Source organism: Sarcophilus harrisii, chromosome 4, assembly GCF_902635505.1.
Source record: "Sarcophilus harrisii chromosome 4, mSarHar1.11, whole genome shotgun sequence".
Classification (NCBI taxonomy): Eukaryota; Metazoa; Chordata; class Mammalia; order Dasyuromorphia; family Dasyuridae; genus Sarcophilus; species Sarcophilus harrisii.
In genome coordinates this window covers 359,531,363-359,557,132 of record NC_045429.1, presented here as the reverse complement: position 1 = coordinate 359,557,132, position 25,770 = coordinate 359,531,363, and the positions used below count along the sequence as shown (strand labels likewise).

The window sequence follows — 25,770 nt, the reverse complement described above, 5'->3', positions numbered from 1 at the left end:
TCTCTATGGATAGGGTTCTGTTATTTCTCTTGTAATCTCTTAAGTGCCCAGTTCAAGGACTCTGTTAGGATGTGGCTCCTTCCTCCTATATTTTTCTAATCTAGACAATACTTCAAAATTCTAGTATGGAAGACATTCAACTATAATCCTAACAGAATTAGATTTTTAGGAAAACAAAATAGCATAATGGAAAGAACTCTGAACTCAGAGACAGACCTGGTTTTTAGCCATGTGATTTCAGGCAAGTCTTTTTCTAGATTTTGGTTTCCTCATTGGTCAAATTAGGAGGTTGTACTCAATTCTCCAAGGTTTTTCCCAATTCTTTCAAAGTATGAGTCAATGTTCATCTTCAAATCTAATAGACTCATTTCTGCCCACACTTGAGCAACTACAGACTCTTTTAGAAGACACTATCACTATCATATCCCAGAATTTTAAATTTAGAGCTGGAAAGGACCTCATAAGTCATATAGTCCCACCATCATTTTAAAGATGAGGATACTGGAGTTCGGACTTGTCCAAGGACTTGTGATACAACTGGAAAAGGAAGAGTGAAGATTTGAATCCAACTCCTTCAACTCCAAATCTCCAACTCAACTCAAATGTTCAGATTCTAAGACTCAACTATTTTGATCTTTGCTAACATACTCATCCATCTGTTGGGTTGTCAAGTTTTTGTTTCTCTACCTGAACTTAGGGTATTCTAAACTAACTAACCTTTTGGGGTCTGCTAGCTGATAAAGTGCTAGTCCTATAATCAGGAAGGCCTTAGTTCAAAAATTCCTTACTAGATGTGTGACTATGGGCACATCATTTTACTCTATTTCCCTTAGTTTCTTAAACTGTAAAATGGGAATTCTAGTACCTATCTTCTAAGATTATTGTAAGGATCAAATGAGACAATATTTATATAGCACTTAGTATATATAGTACATAGTAGGCTCTATACAAATTCCTTTCCTCCATTTTGAGCATATATGGCTGCTTGTTATCTAGAATCTTGGATAACTTAGCATGGTGTATATGTAGTAAATATTGTTGTTATTGAAGCATCTTGTTCTTTAGTTGGTTGTGGGTTGGATTTTTTTTTCCATTTTAATATATTTTATTTTGTTAAATATTTCCCAATTTTATGTAAAAAAATTTAACATTAACTTTTTTAAATTTGAGATTCTAAATGCTCTCCCTATCTCCTGTCTCTCCTCCTTCCATTTTGAAGGAAAGCAATTTGATATCAATTATATATATAAAGTCATACACAACATGTCCATATTAGCTATGCTACAACAATAACAAACAGACAAAAAAAAAAAAAAACCCAAGAAAAATAAAGTTTAAAAGAAGTATGCTTCAATCTTCATTCAAAGTGTATCACTTCAATCTCTGGAGGTGGATAGCATTTTTCATCACATATTCTTCAGAATTGTCTTGGATCATTGTCTTGATCTGAGTAGCTGAGTCTTTTATAGTTGATCACCTTTATAATATTGCTGTTACTGTGTACGATGTTTTCCTCGTTCTGCTAACTTCACTTTGCATGAATTCATATAACTCTTCCCAGGTTTTTCTTAAAGTTGGTTGTTTTGGGATGTCCTTAAGGTCCTTTCAGGAGATCTGCAAAATCAAATCAAAAATATCTTCAAAATCATATTAAGGCACTTTTATTTCTAATATGACAAATACAAATAGATATAACCCACATAAGCAAAAGTTCTTTTTGGGTGGGAGTCCTCAGTTATTTTTAAAAGTGTAAAGAAGTTTTGGAATCAAAAAGTTTGAGAACAGCTTCTTAAGAAGTTCCCTTCCATTCTAAACTCACACAAAAAAGTCTCCTCTAGCTTCACTTCAGTTCCTTGATTCTCTTCCTAAGTCTAGTTCTCCTGTACCAAGTATTCATTCTCCAACTCTGATCTCCCTTTTTTCATAGCTTCCTCTTGATCCCTTTGAGCCAATTTTCAAATTCTTTTTTTTTGTTATTGATTTCCTTCTCTAAGAGCAGTCCTAAGATTCTGTCAGCCCTAGAAAAGAATCAGCCAACCTTGTCCCCTGGACCATCTTTACTGAAAGTTCCTTCTTGCCTGCTATATCCTTTTCCATAGGGAGGATTAGTAGAATAGGGCTGGAGCACTGTCCCAGACTACGTTCTCTAAAAATATGGCACCAATTCTGATAAAAATTAGGTTCAAGTATTACCTACCACACTGCCTCTTCTTCCCCCTCCTCCCATTTCCCTTCCATTATAAAAGGTCTTTATGGTATACCTCTTTTATGTGAAAAAAATTTCCCACTCTACCTCTCTCTTCCCCCTTTTCCCAGGGCATCCATCTTTCTCAACCCCCCCCCCCTTTTAAAAGATCATTCTAACATAATCCTCTATTTATGTAAACTTTTTTTAACTGCCCTAATAATGACAAAGTCCTTAGGAGTCACACATATTTCCATGTAGGAACATAAACAGCTTAACTTTATTGAGTCACTTTTGATTACCCTCTCATGTTTACCTTTATATGTTTCTCTTGTGTTTGAATGTCAAATTTTCTATTCGCTCTGGTCTCTTCCTCAGGAATGTTTTCTTCTTCTTCTTCTTCCTCTTCTCCTTCTCTTCCTCTCCTTCTTCTTCTTCTTCTCCTTCTTCCTCTTATTCTTATTCTTCCTCAATCTATTTTCCAGATCAGTTGTTTATTCAATTAAATATTTCACATTTTCTCGTGTTTTTTCATTCCTTTGTATTCATTTTGTGGTTTCTTGGTATCTCATGAAGTCATTTGTTTCAACTTGCCCAGTTTTAATTTTTAAGGAATTATTTTCTTTGGTAAGGTCTTGCATCCCTTTTTCCATTTGGAAAATGTTTTTTTTAAGATATTATTTTCTTGTGCTTCTTTCACCAAACTATTAATTGTCTTTATTATTTTCTTGTATCACTCTCATTTCTTTTTTCTCTACAACTCATTTTTTTTCTTTAATTCTTCCAGAAATTCCTTTTGGGTTTGGGGCCAAGTAGCATAATTCTTTAAGGTTTATTTCTATGGCTGTTTTATTACAATGTTGTCTTCTGAATTTAAGTCTTGGTCTTCCCTATTACCCTAGTAATTTTTTATGGTCAAATTCTTTTTTTTTGAAGGGGTGGGGGGTGTTATTTGTTCACTTTTTTAAGCCTTTTTTTTCCCTTTTACTTTGAATTTTATGTTAAAATTGCTGTTTACCTGGAGGTGGGAGGTACTGTCCCAAGCTACATGTTTTTTGGTGGTGGTGTTTTCAGTACTAGTTCTAGGAGTCTGAAAGTTTCTGAAAGTTCAAGGGGGTTGTGATCCTGGGAGAGGTATGGTCACTGTTCTCCTGGTCTTTAAGCAGGAAGACCTTGGTCTTCTGCCACAACAAGCACTTTACTATTACCAGGCCCCCTACTCTCTTGTAACTGACCACTAGCATTACTCTCCACCCTGGAACTTCAACCTAGAATTGTATCTGGTCAAATAAAGTTGCCAATAAACACTAACTAAGGGGATTCACTAACAGCCAAGGGTCCCCTGTAATCTCTTTCTGACTCCTTTAGTGTTCCCAAAGCTATTGCCACCAATGGGTGTGTGGGCTCCAGTCCAAAATTTGATTTGAGATATTATTTTTAAGTTGTTTAAAAGGGGAATGTTGAAAGAATTCAGCTGCTCCTAATCAACCATCTTGGTTCTTCTTGATTAAAAAAATTCTTAAAAATTTTTTTCAATAATACTTTATTTTTCAAATATATGTAAAGATAGTTTTCAACATTCATTTTTGTAAAACTTTGTGTTCCAGATTTTTTTCTCTCTCTCCCTTACTTCTTCCCTCCACAAGACAGTAAGCAATAATGAGACAGATTAAATATGTAACACTGATATTTTCCCAGAGATGCAATTAAGACTAGGAAGAATAAAAACCTCACTCCCAAAAGAATAAAAATTACAAATAACCCAACAGGCAATGAAGATCCACACAAGTGCAAGCAGGCTTCAGTCTTTTAAGAACAATGACTTGTGCATGAGAAGCAACATAAAGGACAATTCAGAATGATTAAAAAATGGACCAATTCTATTAGCAGAGTAACTAGCAACATATAGAAAAATAACAGAGAGATTTTATTAAATGCTTGCTGTGTGCCATACTTCAGTAAGTACTGAGGATACAAATAGAAAGCAAGTAAGCAATTATGGATAGTCTATATATATATGAATTATCCAAGAAATATATTTTAGATTTTAAAAATTTTATCTAGATTGCATAATATACATTTTCAGTTTATATTCACACAAATAGTGTCTCCCAACAGTTTTCTAAAATTAAATTTTATTTCATTTTCAAATAAAGATCCAAATTCCTTACCTCCCACTTTGCCCTCACCCTCCAACTCCCCACCATTGAAAAAGCAATGTTACAGACATATATAGTCAAACAAAACTAATTCCCACATTGGTTATGTCCAGAAAAATATGTATTTCAATCTTCATTCTGAATCTTTTAACTCCATATCTGGGGCAGAGGGGGATGTAGCACGTTTCATCATGAGTTCTCTGGAATTGTATTTGATCATTGTCTTGATCAGAGCTCCCAAGTTTTTCAAAGTTGTTTGTCTTGATAATATTATTGTTGTTGTGTTCAGTAGTGTCAGACTTTTCATGACCCTGTTTTGAAAATTTTTGGGGGGGACAAAGATACTACAGTGGGCTGCTGTTTCCTTCTCCAGCTCATTTGACAGATAAGGAAATTGAAGCAAATAAGATTAAGTGACTGATGCAGGACCACACAGCTACTAAGTTGCTGAGGCCAGATTTAAATCCAAGAAGATGAGTCTTTCTGATTCAAAGTCCAATGCTCTAACCACTGTACCGCCTAGCTGCCCTGATATTATTATTGTATAAATTATTCTTTAGGAAAAATTGTTTTTAAACCAGGGGAAGTCCTATAGCTCAATGGATGAATTCTTCATAGAGAAAACACATGGACAAAAATTAAAAAGGAATTGAAAGCATGGATGTATTATACCAGTGAAGTGAACCCAAGACTCAGAAATCTGGTAAGGTCACTCACTCATCCATCGGAAATCAAAGCATTCTGGAATGGCAAGCATCTAGTGTAATCTAATCCATACAGAGCAGAGAGAGCTTGAAGACATTTGAGAAGAACTATTACTAAGCCTAAATTTGTTTTTTGTTTTGCCATGGGGGTAAAATTGAACACGTCTAGTTCTTTTTCCATATGACAGCCCTTCTTACCCTTCTTATACTTGAAGACACTTATGTCATCTATAAATCTTCTTTTTTTCCAGATTAAATATCCCCAGTCTCTTAAATTCATCTGTCATGAGGCCATTTACCATTCTGATTGATTAGCTTTCTCTAAACAGTCTCCAAATTGTCAATGTTTAGAGTCAAGAAAATCTGAGTTCAAAAATGGCCTTAAATACTTACTAGCTATGTGACCCTGAGCAAGTCACTTAACCCTGTTTGCCTTAATCTATTAGAAAAGAAAATGACAAACCACTCTAGTATCTTTGCCAAGAAAACCCCAAGAAAGTATTGGGATGCGATAGTCCATAGGGTCACAAATAATCAGATGTGAATGAACAGCAAAAGACTTTACATTTATCCCTTTTAAACTTCATCTATTTACTTTAACTCTATTTTCTAGCCTAGTGAGATCTTTTTGGATCCTAATGTCGTCTAGCATGTTGACTTTCCCTTCTAACTTTATGTCATCTGCAAATTTAATGAACACACCATCAATGAAAATGTTTTAAAGCACAGGAACAAGCCTTGGTCCCTTGTTTCTGGAGATCTTGCCAAGCTGAAATGGGATCATTACTTTTATTCTTTTGGCCCAGCCATTTTATCAATTTTGAATCTACTTAATTGAATTGTCTAGGCCACATCTCTCCATTTTGCCCATAAGAATAACAGGAAAGACTTTATCAAAACCTTTGCTAAAATCTGGTAAATTATATCTATTGTATTCCCATGTCAAAAAAAAAAAAAAAAAAAAGTGTGGGGGGAAGGAATAAGGTTAGCCTGCCATAACTTGTTTTTTATCAAGCTGAACTGCCTCAAAGTATAAAAATGGTCATGAACCTAATTCAAAAAAAGGATTTGGAAATTTTTTTTAATTCTGTCTCCTTGTAGTGTCACCTTTAACCTTTTTCACATAGGAGCTCGGGATGGTTTCTTAGCTAAGAGGGAAGGGAATGGAAATCACCTAACTTCCCGAAATATTAGCCTTCAATCTAAAACTGGTTCTCTTTCACACATTTCCCCTTGCAAACCTTCTTGTCACCTTCCCTGCTATTCAGATGTCTGAGCTGCTGGAGTGTGATGGGAGAAAGATTGTCTCTAAGGTAACCAGGGATAGAACTATTTGAAATCTGAGAGACTGAAGTCAGCACCTTGGAGGTGACCCTAAAGTGTAGGCAAATCTCATTTTTCTACTTTTCTCTCCCCTCTCCTTCTCTTCCTTCCTTCCCTCCCCGCCCCCCCCCTTTTTTTTTTTTGAGACTCTCACTATCTCCCCCAAGCTAGAAATACTGCAGTTATTCAGAAGCCCAGTTCTATCATTAATCAACACAGAAACTTTCACCTGCTCTGTTTTTCTGACTTGGGCTATTGTGTCCTGCCTAAGTAGCTCCATGGCCTCTCATTGCTCGATGGGCGAGCTTCTCATCTTGGTGTGAGTCTTAATGTGGATGTCCAGTCAGCTTTTAGTCCTGCTAATTTTCAGAACTCCCAAGTTCAAGCAGTCCACCAGTCTTAGTTAACATCCTCAGAAAGCAGGGAAGACAGCTTTGGCTTAGACCTAACTTTGTAACTTCACATCATTAAAAGTCATCACGTCATTAGGAAGGAGAGGGGTCAATGTAGCTAGGAAGGATGGAGGTCAATGTAGGAAGAAAGAAGCAGAGAGAAATGAAGCACAAGGGCAGGAAACTAGAATGGTTTGCTGCTGAGTCATTCAGTATGACTCAGGGGGAATGACTCCACAGTAGCCCAGGAGCTGGACCTATATAGGGATCTAGCCCTTGTTTTAGAACCAGAAGACTTGGGTCTTTGGAGTTTTGACTCTTACAGCTGTATAACTCTGGGTAATGTACTTCCCTTCTCTGGAGCCTCAGCTCTCTCATCTGTAAAATAGAAGGATTGATACTTATATTACTTATCCCATAAGATTATTGGGAGAAAAGTACTTTGTAAATCTTAAATTGCTATACAAACATGAATCATTTTCCCCATCTTATTCATAGATCCACCCTTTTCTCCTAGTTTTCTCCATGAAAACACAGGACAGATCAACCTATTAAAGATTCATCAGCCCGGCAGCACTGTGCTATATCCTAAGGATATTAATATAAAGAAACAATCCCTACTCACAAAGGATTAAAGGAGCTTAGATTCCAACAGGGAAACAATGAAAGGAGAGAAAGAGAGACAGAGACAGAGAAACAGAGAGAGGGACAAAGAGAAAGAGAGACAGAGACAGAGAAACAGAGAGAGGGACAAAGAGAAACAGAGACAGAGACATACAGAGAGAAACAGAGAGAGCGACAGAGAGAGACAGAGACAGAGACATACAGAAAAAACAGAGAGAGGGACAGACACAGAGACAGAGAAGAGGAAGATGAGAAGAAGGAGGAGAAGAAGGAGGAGGAGGAGGAGGAAAGGAGGGGGAAAGAGAGACAGAGACAGAGAGAAAGAGAGAAAGGAGAGAGAGAGACAGAGAGAGAGGGGGGAAGGAGGGAGACAGAGACAGAGAGAGGGGGAAAAGGAAAAAGGGAGGGAGGAAAGGAGGGAAGAAGGGACAGAGGTAGAGATACAGAGACAGAAAGAGACAGAGAGGAGAGAGGGAGGGGAGAGAAACAGAGACAAGAGACAGAGAGACAGAGAATGTGTGTATAAATTCCAATCCATTCCCTACTGCTTTAGGAACAAATACAAAATGCTCTGTTTGGTATCCAAAACTTCATAATCCTCCCCACCCCAACATAAGCCCCCAGTCATTTTACGTTATTTCCCAGCACATATTCTTGGATCTAGTGACACTGGCTTCCTTGGTCTTCCACAAACAAGACAATCCATTTCTTAGCTCAAGGATTTCTCTCTGGCTGTCCCCCATACCTCCTTTACTCTGACTATTAACTGACTTCTCTGATTTCCTTTAAACCCAATTAAAATCCTTCAACAGGACTCTTTTTCCCCAATCCCTCTTAATTCCAGTACCTTTCCTCTGTTAATTATTTCCAAATTATCCTGTTTGATAAAGCTTACATGCTATCTTCCCCCATCAGACGTAAGTTCCTTGAAGGCAAGGAATGTCTTCTCTGCTTCTTTTTGTGCTAAAATACAGTGCCTTGGCATATTGTAAATGCTTAATAAAAGTTTATTGAAACACATATAAAAATAAATACAAAACACTTAAAGAAAGGAGGAGATCATGCATTTAAAACCAGGAAAAGCTTCATGTAGAAGGTAATACTTGAGTTAATATTTTGAAGAAAAAAAGAAACTTTATGAGACAGAGGTGAGGAGGGAGTGTACTTCAGGGATGCAGCACAGCCAGCAAGAAGGGAAAGGGGTAAGAAATGAACTGATTGTTGGAGCTGGAGGGGGGGAAGGAGAACAGTGTATAGGAAGTCTGGAAAGATAGTTTGGGGCCGAGTGATGGGTCGTAAGAGCTACGTGGAGGATTTTATATTTTTATCATAGAGAAAATAAAGAATTACCAGAATTGATTGTGCATAAAAATTAATTGAATAGGAGAGTACAGTGATCAGAAGTGCACTTGAGGAAATCACTTTGGCAGAGACAGAGAGAGACTGGAATGGTGAGAAACTTGAGACATAAAGACCAAGTAGGAGGATGTTGGGCAGGTAGGTAACACAATGGATAGAACTCAGGGCTTGCCGCCAGGAAGACCTAAATTCAAATTCTGCCTCAGACACTTACTAGCTATATGATTCTGGGAAAGCCATTGCTTGTTTGCCTCTGCTTCAGTTTCCTCATCTGTAAATGAGCTGAAGTAGGAAATAACAAACCCTTCCAGTATCTTTGCCAAGAAATCTCCATTGGAGTCATGAAGAGTGGAACATAATTGAACAGCAACAAGAAGCTATTGGAACATTCTAGTCAAGAGACTGAATAGAGAGAAATCAGATGGGAGAGACGTAGAAGTAGAAACAGCCCGATTTGGTTATGGGGACTGAGAGTGAGGAGGAGGAGGAGGATGCTGGCTTATCTACCTGAGGACAGCCCTGCTCCTCACTTCTCCCTCAGAGACAGCCCTGTTGCTGATGAACAATCCAACTAATACCTTCCATGACGTCTATCATAAATAGTCATCTAACTCCTACTTTAAGGTCTCAGATGCTGGGGAGCTCCTAATTTTCTGGTAGCTCATTCTGCTTTATGACAGTTGTAAATGTTCCAAACTGTTAAAAGTTTTTCCTTATATTAGTCCTAAATTTCCTCTGTAACTTCTACCCACAGTTCATGGTCCTGCCCTCTAGAACAGGCTTATAACAAGTATAATCCTTCTTTAACATAGCAATCTTTCAAATACTTGAACATGGTCATCATGTCTCTTCACCTCCCACAAGTCTTCTCGTATTCAATATAAATACAATATGTTAAACCTATCCTCGTATGGCATAGTTATAGAGCCTCCACCATACTGACTGCTCTCACTGTATGAGTTCCAATTTTCAATGACATTACAAAAAATGACGCCCACATTTGAACCTGTTGAGGAAGTTTCAGGATCTAATTTGATATAGTTTTTAAATGTGCAATTGTATCAATTGGAGGATGGTTAGCTAAATTATGGTAAGTGAGTGCAATGGAGTATTACTGCACCATAAGAAATTATGAAAATGAGGGATATAAAGAAGCATGGGAACATTTATATCAACTGATACAAAGTAAAGGAAGCATAATCAGGAAAACAATATATACAATAATTGCAATATAAATGGAAGGAACCAAAAAACAAACTCTGAATGTTGTCTAATTAGAATGATCAAGTTTAGTCCCAAAGAAAAATGAGAAAATGTACTTTTCTTCCTTCTTTTCACAGGTGAAGGTCCAAAAAAGCATGTACATTCAGATTTAGTTATGTATTGATTAGTTTTGCTGAACTGCTTTTTTTCCCTTCTCCTTTCTCCCTTTCTCCTTCCCTCTCTTCTTTTTTCTTCCTTCTTTTCTTCCTTCCTTCTTTCCTTCCTTCCTTCCTTCCTTCCTTCCTTCCTTCCTTCCTTCCTTCCTTCCTTCCTTCTTACTAGGGAAGTCTCCTTGGGTGAACGTTTTACACACACACACACACACACACATACAAACATAGGTGATATAAAAAAGATAAATGTAAGTGTATATAATAAATACATATGCATGTATATTTATATGTATAGTTTTGTGTATGTATAGATATACACACGTGTGTATTTACACACGTGTGTATATAATGTATTGTGTAGCCACATACACATTTTTAAAGGGTATTTGATTAGTGACATTTCAAAGGGGTTTCCATAATTTACTATGTGATTTGTTAATAATTAATAGTGTTTTTAATTGCAACAGTTTTACAGGATATTGTATTTGTAAACAATCTGAGTCCATCTCGGGTTATACCAATGAAGAACATGTGGGAATGATTCTATGTGACTCTTCAACCTACAACCATTAATATGTAGGCATTTCAATGGATTCTCAGTTTCACTGATATGGACATTTTCCCCTGATTTTGTGGAATACAGCTTATCTAAATCCTCTTCCTCTCAGAAATCTTCCACATAGGATCTTACCTGCCCATGAGCTAATGGACTTCCTTTAGGTCACTTCGAAGTCCACAAGGACCAATGGAACACTGTCTATTTCTCTTCACTTTTGGTATATGATCAACCTACCTCCTTTTGTAATGGCATATTTAGTGTGAATGATACTTATACACAGTATTGGATGAAATTTATTTACAAGATACCCTTAGTAATATGCATAGCAGACTTAAGTCATCTGCATTTTTGATTCTTTGGAGATTCAGATGCATCTTCTCTACTCCTAACAAAATTAATCTCCCAAAGGAAAAATAGTTCTCTCTCTCCTGATCAAAAAACTTTTGTGGCTCTCTTTGAATTCTTAAATAAAATGCAAGCTTCTCAATGTGATATTTAAGGCTCTACACAATTTGGCTATCTTTCCAGACTTATTTCATATTATTCCACCTATTACTCACTCTAGATTCAGACAAATTGGAACGCCTCTGTGTTCCTCAATCTTGACATCCTTTTCCTAACTTCCATTCATTTTCGTAAGATTTCCCCATGCATGGAAGGCTTTCCCTTAAATCCTCCTTTCTAGGATCATAGATTCAGATCTGGTGACCTTAGAAGTCAACTCCCTTCATTTGCATTTAAGGGGAAAAAAGGCAGGCTAATTAACTGCTCTAAGGTTATACAGGTAGTAAATGGTAGAAGTGGGATTTAAATTCAGGTCTTGGAATTTCAAATTTAGTAATCCTTTCCAATGCCTCTTCCTCTGAATCCTTCATGAAGGGCCATCTCTACCATGCCTTCCTTCCCAGATTTCTTTCAGTATTTACACAAATTATTTTGTATTTACTTGTCTTGTTGCATTCCACCTCTTGGTTTGGGGAAAGAGACTTTTATTTTTGCTTTTATATCTCCATTGTAGAGCACAATGTCTGGCATGCAGTGGGTACTTAAATCTAGTTTTGTTTTTATTGTTGTTCATTCAGGTACAAACCTTTGTGACCCCATTTGGGGTTTTCTTGACATACTTGAGTGATTTGTTATTTCCTTTTCCAGCTCATTTTACAGATGAGGAAACTGAGGCACACAGCGTTAATTAACTGGCCAGGATCACCCACCTAGTAAGTATCTGAGGCCAAATTTGAACTCTGGAAAATGAATCCTCCTAATTCCAGACCTGGCTCCCTATCCACAGTACCACTTAGTTGTCTCCTTATCTTGAATGGTCCTATCTAGAAGCTCTGTAGCATCATTTGAAATATATTAGCATTAAAAAGAAGTGTTTACGGTTAAACACATTGTAGAGAGATCTAACAGCTGAGAGAGGAGAGAAGGAGGGAGGGAACAACCAAACCTTTGTCTTTTAGAATTAAATTCCTTATTAAAATTGAAAAAACAAGATTTGAAGTTTTAGATCTTCTCTCCAAGAAACAAAGGGTCTGATACTGTAGTGTAGGGGTCCTTAAGCTTTTTTCATGTGTTTCACGGACCCCTTTCTCAATCAAGGGATCTCTTTTGAACATAAAGTTTTTAAAGGAATAAATAAAATACAGAAGATTGCAAAGAAAACCCATTACAATAAAACAATTACCAAAATAATTTTTAAAATGAGTTCATGTCTTCCAGGTTAAGAATGATATTTGAAAGGGAAAAGGGACTTCTAGGAAAGGACTACTTTTTCTCAAGACTGTAATTATCTTGTACTCTCTCAGGATAGGATCCAGTAACTTGTACTTAATAAATATTGCTTTATATTATATTGCTCAAAGAGTATGATCATGGTCTTCTATCCCTCTTTCTGGATAGTGTCCTAGTAAGTGATGGTGCTTAATCTACACTTGAATATAACATTTGGCTTTTATTGGTTTTTAAAGTAAAAAAAATTTTAAGAGCAGGAATCATGTCCTTGTCCCTCTCCTCTTCTAATTAGAAATAATTTCCCAAAGCCCTTTTGGCTCATCCTTCCTTTACTTCTCAGAAGTGAATTCTAGTTCAAGCTCTGCCAATTGTGTCTTCAGTCAGTTGTTTAGCCACTCTGTTTTGGTTTCTTCACCTCTAAAGTAGGGGACTGGTAGAAAAAATGAGTTATCTATAAATACTGCTTGGAAGGAGGGAGAAAAGCAAAAAGGTCTGATGCAAATTCAAGACATCATTTCCCAACTTTAATGTTCTTAAAGCCAACTGTTTTCTGGAGGCACCATTCCTCTTAGGATGATGTATAATAATACTAGACTTGTAATTAGCTGAGCTTTGAATTTTGCTTCACATACTTTGTGATATAATAAGCAAGTAATCTCTCAGAGGCTATTCTGTCACTTAAAAATGTGATATTTTTCTTATCTATCTCAAAGGGGTGTTTTAAGGATCTCTGCAAATCTTAAAGTATTATATAATGAATCGGAAGTGTCAATTTTCTTTTTTTTTAATTAAAGGTTTTTATTTTCAAAATATATACATGGATAATTTTCAACATTTACCCTTACAAAACCTTGTGTTCTAATTTTTTCCTCCCTTTCCCCCACTCCCTTCCCTAGACAGCAAATGATCCAATATATGTTAAATATGTGCAATTCTTCTATACATATTTCCACAAATATGCTGCACAAGAAAAATCAGATCAAAAAGGAAAAAAAAAATGAGAAAGAAAACAAAATAAGGGATATTGTTGCAAGCAAGCAACAACGAAAAGAGTGAAAATATTATGTTGTGATCTACATTCAGTAACCACTGTCCTCTCTGTGGCTTCAGATGGCTTTCTTCATCACAAGACCAATGAAATGTCACTTTTCGATGTAGAAAACTTTCTTGATTCTACCCAACTGGATAAGATCCCTTCTGAAGCCAATCCCACCATTATAAAAATAGCCTACATGCTATAGCACTTCATTGCTTATAAAGCAATTTTCTTCCCTAAAAAAGACTTGTGAGGAAAATAGTGCAAGTATTCTCATCCATTTTATGGATAAGGAAACTGAAGCTCAGGAAGCTAAATGTCTTGTTCAAGGTCACAAAACTACTGTCAGAACCAAGATTTAAACCCCAGTAGGATTCTTACAGGAATTTAGATCTCTCTTATGACAGCTAGATTCTACAGAGAAAGGAAACTATATTTGGAATGAGTTCTGATCCTGGTTCTATCATTTACTAGAACGGTGACACTGGAAAAATTATTTACTCTGTCCGAGTGTCTATTTCCTCATTTATTAAGATCTACCCTGTCTTTTTCATGTCTTTTTCTGAGGATACAATGAGATTAATGTATGAGACCAAGCTGTGTGATTATATTTTATAAATGGGAGCTACTATAATGACAGTTAATTGTGTACCTATTTTTACTTCTACTAGCTTCTAAAATTCTTTATAGCAAGAGTTGTCTCTTATTTATCTCTGAATTCTCCATGATATAATGGTTTTCCCCACAGAAACTACTACTTAATAAAAAAAAAAAAAAAATCTGTGGTATTGAAGGGTATTTTAATGCGTTTCTACATTTAAATCTCAACATTTTTCTTTTTTCTTACACACTCTATGTCCTAGCAAAACTGGCCTGTTTCTCATATATGCTATCCATTTTCCAGACCAATGCATTAGCACTGATTGTTCCTCATGTCTGGAATGCTCTGCCTCCTAACTTTAGCCTAATAAAAGCCCCTAGCTTTTGGCAAAACCCCTTTCCAGTGCTACCCTACAGCAGGAAGCTACTCTGGATCTTTCTAGTTGCAACGCCATCATTTATATTTGCACTTAGTTTTCCATGTACATATTGTTTCCCTCTAACAGTGTAAGGCTTCTAGAAGGCTGTTTTTTGGCTTTGTGCCCCTATAGCTATCATAGTGGCAAGCACACAGTAAGCATTTAATAAGTGCCAATCAAACTTTTTTGGATTTTTTTTTTTTTGTAGGTTATACATGTACTTTTTTTCCCCTGAGGCAACTGGGGTTAAGTGACTTGCCCAGGGTCACACAGATAGGAAGTGTTAAGTGTCTGAGATCAAATTTGAACTCAGGTCCTCCTGTCTTCAGGGCTGGTGCTCCATCCATCGCACCATTTAGCTGCCCCCCCATCTACTTATTATTGTTTTTCATATTTCCATAGGAGTCAGGTTGGGAGAGAAAAACCATGACAAAGATTAAATAAAGGTGAAAACAGCTTGCATTGATCCCTATTCAATCTCCATAGGTCTCTCTCTGGATATGGATGGTGTTTTCCATCCAAAGTTTATTGGAATTGCTTTGGACCACTAAACTGCTGAGAAGAGACAAGTCTGTCATAGTTGATCATCTCATCATCTTGTTTCTGTGAACAATGTTTTCCTGGTTCTGCTTGCTTCTTTCAGCATCAGTTCATGTAAATCTTTCCAGGCATTTCAAAAAACCAGTCTGCTCATCATTTTTAGTAGAACAATATCCCGTTGCTTTCATATACTATAATTTATTCAGCCACTCCCCAATGGATGGGCATCTGTTCATTTTCCAAGTTTCCAAGTCCCTTCCTAATTTAGGTCACCTTAATACATATACAATCCACACAAAAACGAGCAAAGTAGAACTAAAAGAAAAATATGCAAATATTGCACTGCATTGCCAACCACCTGTTTAAAAATAATTCTTAATCTGAACAGGAAAGCAAAAATTCACTACCCTGTCCCTAAAAAAAAAAAAAAATTAATTAATTGAATAATTTTAAAGTAAGTTTGGGGACTTGCCACAAAGGGCACGATCAACAAAATTTGCAATCTGTGATTAGGAAAAACCTAGGTTACGGCAGTGCTCGGAGCTGCCCCAAGGAGCGTTTTCGATTGGGTCAAATAGTTTATATAGAATGGCATTGAGATGACCTCTAATGTGTCCCATATAACAGGAAGCAGGTCAGGCAGGTTGTGTCTCGTGGGGATGGTGGGGGGTGGGTGTTAGAATAGGTTGGGGGATGGGGGAGGGAAGGAAGAGAAACAAAGGTTTGAAATGTGGGGCCCCGGAGATGGAAGGAAGGCTCGGTGCACACGGAGCAACTGCAAATAAAAAAGAGAGGGGACTAGGTATGGAGGGAGTAGAAAGGCCAGGGTTTGGAGGGGAGGGAAGGCAAGGGGAGAAGGAAGAGGGAAGAAGGAGAGGAAACTCGGAGAAGAGGTGGAAAAAGGGAGGAAATGGGAGGAATCCCTAAAGTAAAGGAAGAGACAAAGAAGGAGGGGTGGTGCGAGGAAAGGGGGATCAAGGCACCAAGAAGGGGAGAAAGGGAGAAGGGTCAATGGCATTTATAAAGCGGCTAAGATGAGCGAAGAGATGGGAGTAGACTTGGTGGCTGGAGGGCGAGGAGATGCACCATTAGCAGGGAGGGGGACCGAGGAGAAGGTAGACAGCGCCGCAGAGAAACGAGAGGGGGAAGGGCGTTGGAGGGGGAGGGGCGGTGCGGATAGGGCGGGGGGAGTGGGGGATGGTACCGCGTGCTGGCGCCCGGGGCCGCCAGGCGCGAGGGGGAGGGACGAAGAAAACGTAGGGTGGGGGTTGGCCGGGTGGGCGCCCGCCGCAGCCGAGTCCCGGCGTGGGGCTAGGCTGGGGAAAGACCTGGGAGTCCTGTTAGGCCGCACCTGGGGAAGGGACTGAGAGGAAATCAGGGAAGCGGAGACCGCGAGAGAGAGAGAGAGAGAGAGAGAGAGAGCAGGAGATGGGAGGAGGCGGAGGGAAAGGAAGGGAAGAAGGAGGAGGAGGAGGAGGGAGCCTTTAAGGGAGCCCCGGGGCCAGTGGGAATCGAGGCGGGAGGGGGGGAGAGGGAGGGTCTGGTGGAGAAGGGTCTGGAAGGAGCTGAGTCCCAGGAGGAGGAGGAAGGCTAAGAGGGCGCTCCTCGGGGCTGAGGAGAGGAGGGAGGAGCCTCCTTAGTTACCCCCCCCCCGCCCCGAGCGAGGGAAGGAGAAAGGGCCGGGAAAAGGGAGAAGGGAGGGGGAGGGGCACAGACCGGGAGCGAGGCCTTCCCTCCCCCGACCCCGCCGCCACCCCCCCCAGATCCGCCGTGGGGGGCGGGGAGGCCCTAGAGAGCCGCGGGGTCCTGCGGTTCAGGGGCGAGGAGGAGGAGGAGGAGGAGGAGGGAGGAGGGAGGCAGGCCTCGCCGAGTCGGCCTTTCGGGACAGGGGGTGGGCTCCTTATTTTTTTGACGAACCAAAGAGAAAGAGTAGGAAGGGGATTAAAAAAAAAAAAAAAAAAAAGCCCACAGGAAGGAAGAGAACGAGAGAGAAAGCGATCAGATCTGATTTTCCCATTTTTTTTTCCGGAGGCCGGTGTGGCCGAAAACCCATCCCAAACTCAGAGCTGCGGCAGTAATACTATTCGGGAGGAAGATTAGTCCCGGGCAGGTTTGCTTTGCGGGCAGGAGGCCGAGGGAGGAGGGGGAGGGGAGGCAGAAGACGGCAGAGCCCCCGTTTCATGGAGGCGGAGGCCAGGAAACCTTTGGGAGCCTGGATCCGGGGAAGCAAACCCGCAGCGCGGAGCCAAGCAATTACCTCCAAGAAAAAAGGCCGGACTTAGGCTGAGGAGGACCAGACGGGGTTAGGTCAGTGGGGACGGGAGAGGGGGATAGACAGATAGCCTCTGGAAGTTTTTAGAGGAGAGCCAAGATCAACCCAGAAAAAGGGAGAAAAAAAGGAAATTAATCTTCAGGGATTCTGTGTATTATGCTGTTATTTTGAAGGAAGGAAATTGCAGCTTTTAATTCTGGGCTTTCGGGCAGGGAGTCAAAGGAATCGCAGAACCATCGGTGTGCACGGTCTGTCAATGATTAAAATTAAGGCCATTTTTAATTTTTATTTTTTAGGATTGAACTGGACTTAAGAAAAATTGTTGTGTGCCTCCCATTGTATGATTTTATTTATTTATTTTTTATTGTGCAGATTGTTTGGAACATTTTTTTTCCCCCAAGCACTCTTTCGGATTTATGCTTCTATTTTTCAGCTGAAGCCTCTTGTTTTCGTTTTAAATATTGGAGACCAGAAATTTTTTTTTTTTTTTCTCTTTTGGGAACCTGCCCACAAAAGGGATAGTTGGGAAAACTGGATTAAAAGGATGCTTTTTATTTTTGTTCTGCAGCTAAGACAGATATTTTGAAGGCAGGCTTCTTTTTTATACTTTTTTTTTTTTTTTTTTTTAGCTTGTGGCTCTAACCTTGAAGAGATTTGTGGTTGGGTTTTTGGTTAATAAGGTCATAGTTTTTCTCTCGATCTCTGTTTTTCCTTTCGGTTTTTTTAAGTGGGGGAGGGGAACAGGGGGTTAAGAAAGGAGACCATGTTAAGTGGTAGAGGCATTATGGAGCTTCAGTTACCAGGGTCTTGAGAGCTTGGGGGGGGAAAAAAAAAAAGAAAGGATTCGGCCCCCAAGTTGGTATTCTCTACCCTTCCCTCCCCCCCTCTTTTTTTTTTTTTTTTTTTTTTAATTTGTTTGAATTGCAAGTGATTCGATTTCCATCAAGACTAAAGCCACAGGATTTGGATCACTGGAGACAGCTGAAGAACCATGAGTGTAAGGTTACCTCAGACGATAGACAGGTAGGTTTGCTGACAATTTGGTTTTAAAATGTAAAGTAAAAGATTGAACTGAAGATGGAACAGGATACTGCTTTAAAAGCATTGCAGCAAAAGCAGGATGAGCTGTGGGCTTCAAAATGGTTGTGGAACAAACAGGCATTGGGGGATAGGAGTTCCTGTTGGCTGCTGGGAATGGGTATATGTGTTTATGTGAAATGGGGGGGAAACCTAGCTTTTCTGTGTGTGTGTGTGTGTGTGTGTGTATATCTATCAATGTATATATATGTGTGTGTATATATAATATAATGGATGGCTTATTTTAATCAAAATTATGACCTGTGCGGTGGGAGCTATCTGATATCCTTAACCCTTCTCTGGGTTTCTGCCAGATGGGAGTTTTTTCTCATACCTTGTGTGCTAATTGGGGGTGTGTGGATACAGGAGCTGTCCCAAGCTTCCCAAGATTGGCAAAGATTAGCATTTGGTGTCTTTGGTTTGAGGGGGGGGTGGGTTTCAAACCAAACTGAATTTGAGTTGGGGAGGAGTACTTGCAGTGCAGGGGAAAGATATTCAGCTGGGCCAGAACTGGTCATTTATGGAATTGAGCATCACAGGACTTGGATGATATCAGTGATTTGAAGGGGTGGGGGCAGTACTTTTGGGATGACAGAAAATGTCATAGTGGGAGGGGACAGATTAGCCTTTAAGGATGCATAATAATTTTGTCAGTGGTTGATAGCTCTCCCTCTGCAATGTTATAGGGAGTATTAGGATATCCCTCCCTTCAAGTTCAGGGCTTAAGTTCAGCTTTTAACTCTACCATTGCGTTTAATCTCCTGTGCTCTTTGTGGTTCTACAAAATGGGTTTTTCTTGGCCTGATCTGTTTTGGAAACTAAAAATTTTAGCATGGATATTGTGAAGCGCGATAGTCGCTGACCCTTTTGTTTCCCAGCCACCTATCTCTCTATCACCTGAGATACCTATGAGAAACCCCAGAACTCCTTTGCTTATTGTTAATATTATTTGAAGAGTACATTTCCTCCAGGAGAATGGGTTACCTGTAAAAGATTGCTGCAGCATTGGAGGGAGGGGTGTGCACTTTTATAGTCTCATCCTTTCCTTTTTCTAAACCATTTCTCTGCGTCTTTTCAATCTGCCCCTTATTAAAAACACAAAATCCTTTAGAATAATATTCAGTGGGTATAGTATTGCATAATTTTAACTGAATGAATAAATCAGTTGATCTTGAAAGAAATTTGTTATGATGAAGTAATCATGCTATAGAGCTTTCTTTAGACCCCTCATCTAATGGAAGGTAATAGCATGGATAATTCAAAACATAGATTTTTTTTTTTTTTTTTTTTTTTGGCCATGAGATGCAGCCCAAGAAGTGATTAAGAGAATTGATACAGTGTGAAAAATAAAAGATAGTTGCGACAAAAAGAATAGGTTGTGAGAAGAATGAAAAAGGTTTCCTTTCCTTAAAGGAATGAGTTTGTGGTGTAGACACCTATCCCCAGGTTCTCTTCTCTGTATCTAGCCCTTGACCCTCTTTCAGATGGATGCAACTGTTTGTTACCAGTTTGGGCAGTGACTGGTATTATAGGAACATAGATTTATGGATGAAAGGTACCTTAGAGATCAAGTAGTCTGATTCCCCTAATTTCTAGGTAAGTAAACTGAAGTCCAGAGAGAGGAGGTGATTTTCATCTCTTAGAAAGTAGCAGAGCTTCCCTTCATTTAATCCCATTTCCTTTGTTTATAAATTCAGTGGTTTTTTTCCAGTGTACTACACTGCAGATAATCCACAGGTGTGCAATTGATATATATTTGTGTGTGTGTGTGTGTGTGTGTGCACGCACCCGCGCGCACGCACTCGAATATAACTTTTATTTCCTTCCTTTTCATTCTTTAGGGTCTCTGGGTTTGGCCATTGCTAAAAAGTGTCATTAGATATGAGGTGTGGCAAAGAAATAGGATATCTTTCCTCTCCTTTTCCCTTCCTCCTTCCTCTCTTAGAAGGCAGTTTTAGGACACTCATGGATTAAGGCAGAAGTGGTGCAGTGGAAAGAATGCTGCATTTAGAGACTGGGAACCTTAGGATCTCAGCTTTGCTACTGTGTGACTTTGAGGAAATCACACATTTTTCAAACTTCAGTTCCCTCTTCTATAAAATAAAGATATATTTCTGGTGATACAAGTGTCTTTTCTTGTGTTGGGATTTGTATGTTGAAATTAATGTTGAAAAACAAAGATAGAATCCCAAGTGGTTGAGTAGTCCTTTGCCATATACATCTCTGAGAGGGATTGACTTTATAATATTCCATTTTGTGCTTTCATTTCCATGCTATTCCTTGAATCTTGAATCTCCTTAGAGCTGAGGTCATCTCTTCCTCATTTTATAGATGAGTTCACAGGTAGTGATAAAGCTGTAATTTGAACCCAGGCCTCTGGCACAAGACTCTTTCCACTGAATTATGCTATCTCTGTCTGTGGGTTCTATTCATTCTTTTTAAGAGGCCATTATCACCAGTGAAGAAGTGGAACTTGATGGGGTATCAGCACTTCCTTCCCAATGTCTTCTGAGAAGAATCAATTTTGGGGTTCAGTGCCTTCACCTGTATACCCAAACGCAGGGAGAATTGTTGAGGTTGTGGGGTTTCTGAATCCTGTGGATTTTGAATGATTTGTTATCTTAGATATGTTGATGAGATTGATTAGAGATTCTGTATGGGTCACTAATGCATCTTTGGTTCATCAGTCAAGACTGTGTACTAAGTGCTCTGTATGAGCTGCCGTGGGACTATTCAAAAGAAGTAGAGAAAATGGGTAATTGCCCCCAATTGCAAGAGTTTGCAGTATAGTTGGAATTTAGAAAATGCAAGCAAGATGATTAAAGAACACTTGCAAAAAAAAAAGGATTATTATTAATATTCAAGTGGTGATTGGATGATCACTTGTCTGATGTGTTAGGTTGGGCTAGAAGACTTGAAATTATAATCAACTTTGATTCTGTGATGTCAGAAAATGAAAATTATTATCCAGATTGAGTATACAAATGGGGAAAGGACAGAGAGAAAGGACAACAAGTGTTTGGGAGGGAGGTCTTCCTGAGATGTTAAGTTTGAAGAAAGAAATAATTGATATGAATTGATAAAGTGGAGAACAGGAGTGACTTCAGGTAAAGGAATTTAGATTTATTTTTACAGTTCTGCTCTGTTGGGAATAACTAGTTGATAAACATTTAAAAAAGGTTTTTCTGATATTAATGGCAATCATTTTCTTATGTCTTTCTCCCAAACTTAAGAAAATTTCTGGTGGATTTAAGACTACATGATGATTAGTTGATTTGTATTCTTCCTATTGCTGAGATAGACTGGTTAGGGCAAGAAACTGAAGGGCAGGAGGTACAGGATAATTTGCAGACGTCAGTGATAAAAGCTGAACTAACTAGGACTGTTAGTTTGATGTAGCCAATCTTTTTTTTTTTTAATTTTATTTTTATTATAGCTTTTTATATACAAAACATATGCATGAGTAATTTTTCAACATTGACCCTTGCAAAAACTTCTGTTCCAACTTTTCCCTTCCTTCCCCCTCCCCTCTCCCCTAGATGGCAGGTAATGCCATATATGTTAAATATATTAAAGTGTGATGTATCCAATCTTGATGCTAGATCTTTTCAGAGCAAATATCATAGTTTAGTCTTAATAAGAGTAGGGCAAGTTTTACTGAAATTAGATTGAAATTTGAGTTGCTAGGAGAAATGAAATAATAGTCTAGAACACATGTTGCTGAAAGATTGCTGTACTCTTCCTGTTTATTGTGGCATGTTGTGGATAAAATGAGAGAAAACACTTACGAAAGTGACTTAAAAGAACACTGTACTTTGAGAACAAAGCTGTTGCTTTTATGATTGATGTTTTCAAGGTGGCCAAGTAGATTTGGTGGAGTATATTTTGCCATCAAAACAAATTTAGTTTGCCCACACATAGACCAAAACCTTTGGTTTCCTTAGCATCCAGTTCTACTATTTAAACTAACCAGAATAAAGATTACCTATCCTGGAAGTTCTCACCACTAGGAACATAGAGAAAACAAGATTTGATTGCTTTGGAAGACATAAGATTAAGTAGAATGAGCAATTTTTGAATTGTCAGGTTTAGGAGATGCTAGAAGATGTGATTAAAAAAAGGTTATTGAATCTTCTCATTAAATATTTGAAGAAGTGGACTTGTATTTGTATTCTTAGGGCTGAGTCCAATGTCCATGTGCTTAAAAGATGCTTGTTGACTTGTTAACTTGAACATAGGGAAAGACTCATTGTGACTTCTTGGCTTAATGATTATGTTTTTCCTAATTAAAATATATTTAGAATCTTGTATAAACTGATGCACAGTGAAGAACACTTTAGGAGAACAGTTTATACACTAACAAAAGACTGATCAATGCAAGAACCAAATGTGATTCTAGAAGATTGATAATTAAGCATATTACCTCCCAACAGAGAAGTGATGGAATTAATTTGAGGAATGAAACATTTTTATTGACATGACCAGTTGGGGAATTTCTTTTGCCTAGACTATGTATATTTGCTATAAAAATTTTTGTTCTTCCCTCAGCCTCTGCAAGAAGAAAATGAGAGGGAAAAATTCAATTTCTGTTAATTGGAAAAATTAAAGTATATGTATAGAACTATTGGAACTACTCCTTATTAGAGATTTTAGGATTGGATATAGCAGTGTACATAATGTAAAATTCTGATTATTATGGATCTCCTGAAGTGGTCACATGTATTTGAATTTCACTATTTGAAATTATAATGATGTAACATATGATAACTGGTTCTGCCCTCCCTTTCCAGAAATATGTAGCCCAAATTCAAATAATGTGAATTTTAATTTCATTATTTGCAATAATTAGAACCTAACAATACATATAAACAATTATTCGATAGAAGGGAAAATGTACACCAAAAAAAAAAAAAAAAGCCTTCAGGCCTGAATATGTAATTTCAGAGGAGGGAGAAATCTTTATAGACTGGAGTAGTCCTGAAATCCTTCCTATAGAAAGTGGGACTTAATTTGTTTTTTTTTTTAATTTTTAATAGTCTTTTATTTATAGGTTATATGTATGGGTAACTTTACAGCATTGACAATTGCCAAACCTCTTGTTCCAATTTTTCCCCTCCTTCCCCTCACCCCCTCCCCCAGATGGCAGGATGACCAGTAGATGTTAAATATATTAAAATATAAATTAGATACACAATAAGTATACATGACCAAAGCATTATTTTGCTGTACAAAAAGAATCGGACTCTGAAATGTTGTACAATTAGCCTGTGAAGGAAATCAAAAAAGTGCAGGTGGGCAAAAATATAGGGATTGGGAATTCAATGTAATGATTTTTAGTCATCTCCTAGAGTTCTTTTGCTGGGCGTAGCTGGTTCAGTTCATTACTGCTCCATTGGAACTGATTTGGTTCATCTCATTGCTGAGGATGGCCAGGTCCATCAGAATTGGTCATCATATAGTATTTTTGTTGAAGTATATAACGATCTCCTGACCCTGCTCGCTTCACTCAGCATCAGTTCTTGTAAGTCTCTCCAGGCCTTTCTGAAATCATCCTGTTGGTCATTTCTTACCGAACAATAATATTCCATAATATTCATATACCACAATTTATTCAACCATTCTCCAATTGATGGGCATCCACTCAGTTTCCAGTTTCTGGCCACTACAAAGAAGGCTGCCACAAACATTTTTGGCACATACAGGAGTGGGACTTAATTTGAACTTTGAAGATTGGGTTGTATTTGGAGAGGTAGGAAGAATCATAGATTTAGAGCTGACTGGAGGGATCTTAGGAAGCCATAGAGAGCAACTCCTGCCTTTTACAGAAGAGGAAACTGAGGCTGAGGCAGTTTTGCCTAAGTTTTGCTGAGTGTGATACAAGATTCAGATGGGTTTCCAGGTCTCGCACTTAGACACCCACCAATCTCAGAATTAAAAGAGGATATGTCAGAAGTAGGGATTCAGCCATGCTATCGGGAGATCAGAATGCCCCTGCAATTGAAGGCAGCATAAGTATAAATCCATTCAGCCATTTTGACATTCAGGATGGTGGAGAGTATTCATATTCTAGAAGGGCAGAAAAAGAGATTGAGACTTTCTAGGTATTTACTCTAGGAATGAGTACAGAGAATGAATCAAGTCTATTCATTCATTGTTGGAGAAGACAGCCCCCTTTGATGGGGATTGTTAACTATACCATCATCACAGCTTTTATAGTGTTTTCATTTGGTGCTTTATTCTTGGTCCATATGATGTATAGAGACAGAGTCCTCCTAAGAGCTTACAGTCTAAGTAAGATGTGTTATATATCAAGCTGACATATATATAGAGAGAGATCATATAAAGCTAAATATTTTTAATCTTATTAAATTCTCTCTCTCTCTCTTTTTTTTTTTTTTTTTTTTTTTTTTTACTGTGCTATATTTTCCTTTTATTCAGTGTCTAGAAGAAAAATAAAGCATGAACATCATATGTAGGTCATAATTTAGTGAATTTGGACAAGGGTAAGTAAAGTTTTAGGAGGAAGAAAATGAGGGATAGTGACTAGCAGTTTCCTATCTGGAATTGAATCAAATCTTTCTATAAATAGCTCGATAATGTTGTAGGCAGCACAGTTTCCTCATCTGCAAAATGGAACTATTAACAGATCTCACATGAGGATAAGATGAAATTTACTTATGTAAAATGCTTTGCAAACCCTAAACATTATATAATAGTAGCTGTTATTAGAATGCTCTTAACAAAGATGGAAATGTTACCCATATTTAATAATTTTTTGTGAATAGGTTCTATAACCTTAATAGGAAATTCTTTTGGATGTAGCTGTTTGTAATAAGAATGTTTAGAAATAACCTAAAATGCCACATTATTGGTATCTTTGCTTCCAGTTTCTCTCCTCCCCAACCAATCCTCCACCCAAAGGCCAAATGAAAAACTTTCCTAAATAAAAAGCCTAACCTTGATATTCCCCTGCTCAATAACCTTCAATAGTTTCCTAATATCTCTAAAGATAAAATATAAATGTATTGATCTGGTATATAAAGCCCTGTATAATACGCCTTCTACCTATCTTTACAGATTAAATCACTCTCCTTCATGTTGACATGCTTTCTTGAGTTGTTAGTGAGCCAGAGAAGTCACCTAGCTATGTCTAGAGGGCTGAGCTGGAGTCGGGAAGACTCACGTTCAAATGTGATTTCATAGATCAACTAGCTGAATGATCCTGGGCTAGTCATTTAACTTCTGACTTGGTTTTGTCAACTGTAAAATGAGAATCAAATGAGATTGTATTTTGTAAAGTACCTGGCACATAAGCTTCATTTAATAAATGCTCTTTCCTTTTCCTTAAATATCTATGAATATCCATATTTCAGCTTCTTTAAAGAATTTTCCTCTTTGCTGGATGACTGTT

General features: G+C 38.1%; 1 protein-coding gene across 12 annotated transcripts in view; it reads left to right on the top strand.

The window, feature by feature from the left end:
* The first annotated feature begins 15,794 nt into the window (after positions 1-15,794).
* Positions 15,795-25,770, top strand: part of ARHGEF11 (Rho guanine nucleotide exchange factor 11) — a 153,317-nt gene continuing 143,341 nt past the window's right edge. For 6 of the 12 annotated variants that reach the window (XM_031966808.1, XM_031966807.1, XM_031966805.1 and 3 more), the window contains exon 1: positions 16,564-18,305. In XM_031966808.1, the coding sequence (XP_031822668.1) occupies positions 18,274-18,305 (32 nt within the window). In that variant the 5' untranslated portion in view covers positions 16,564-18,273. Of the gene's footprint in view, positions 15,813-16,562; positions 18,306-25,770 lie in introns of those variants that run through there. The other 6 variants (XM_031966802.1, XM_031966801.1, XM_031966800.1 and 3 more) reach the window with 6 other exon arrangements.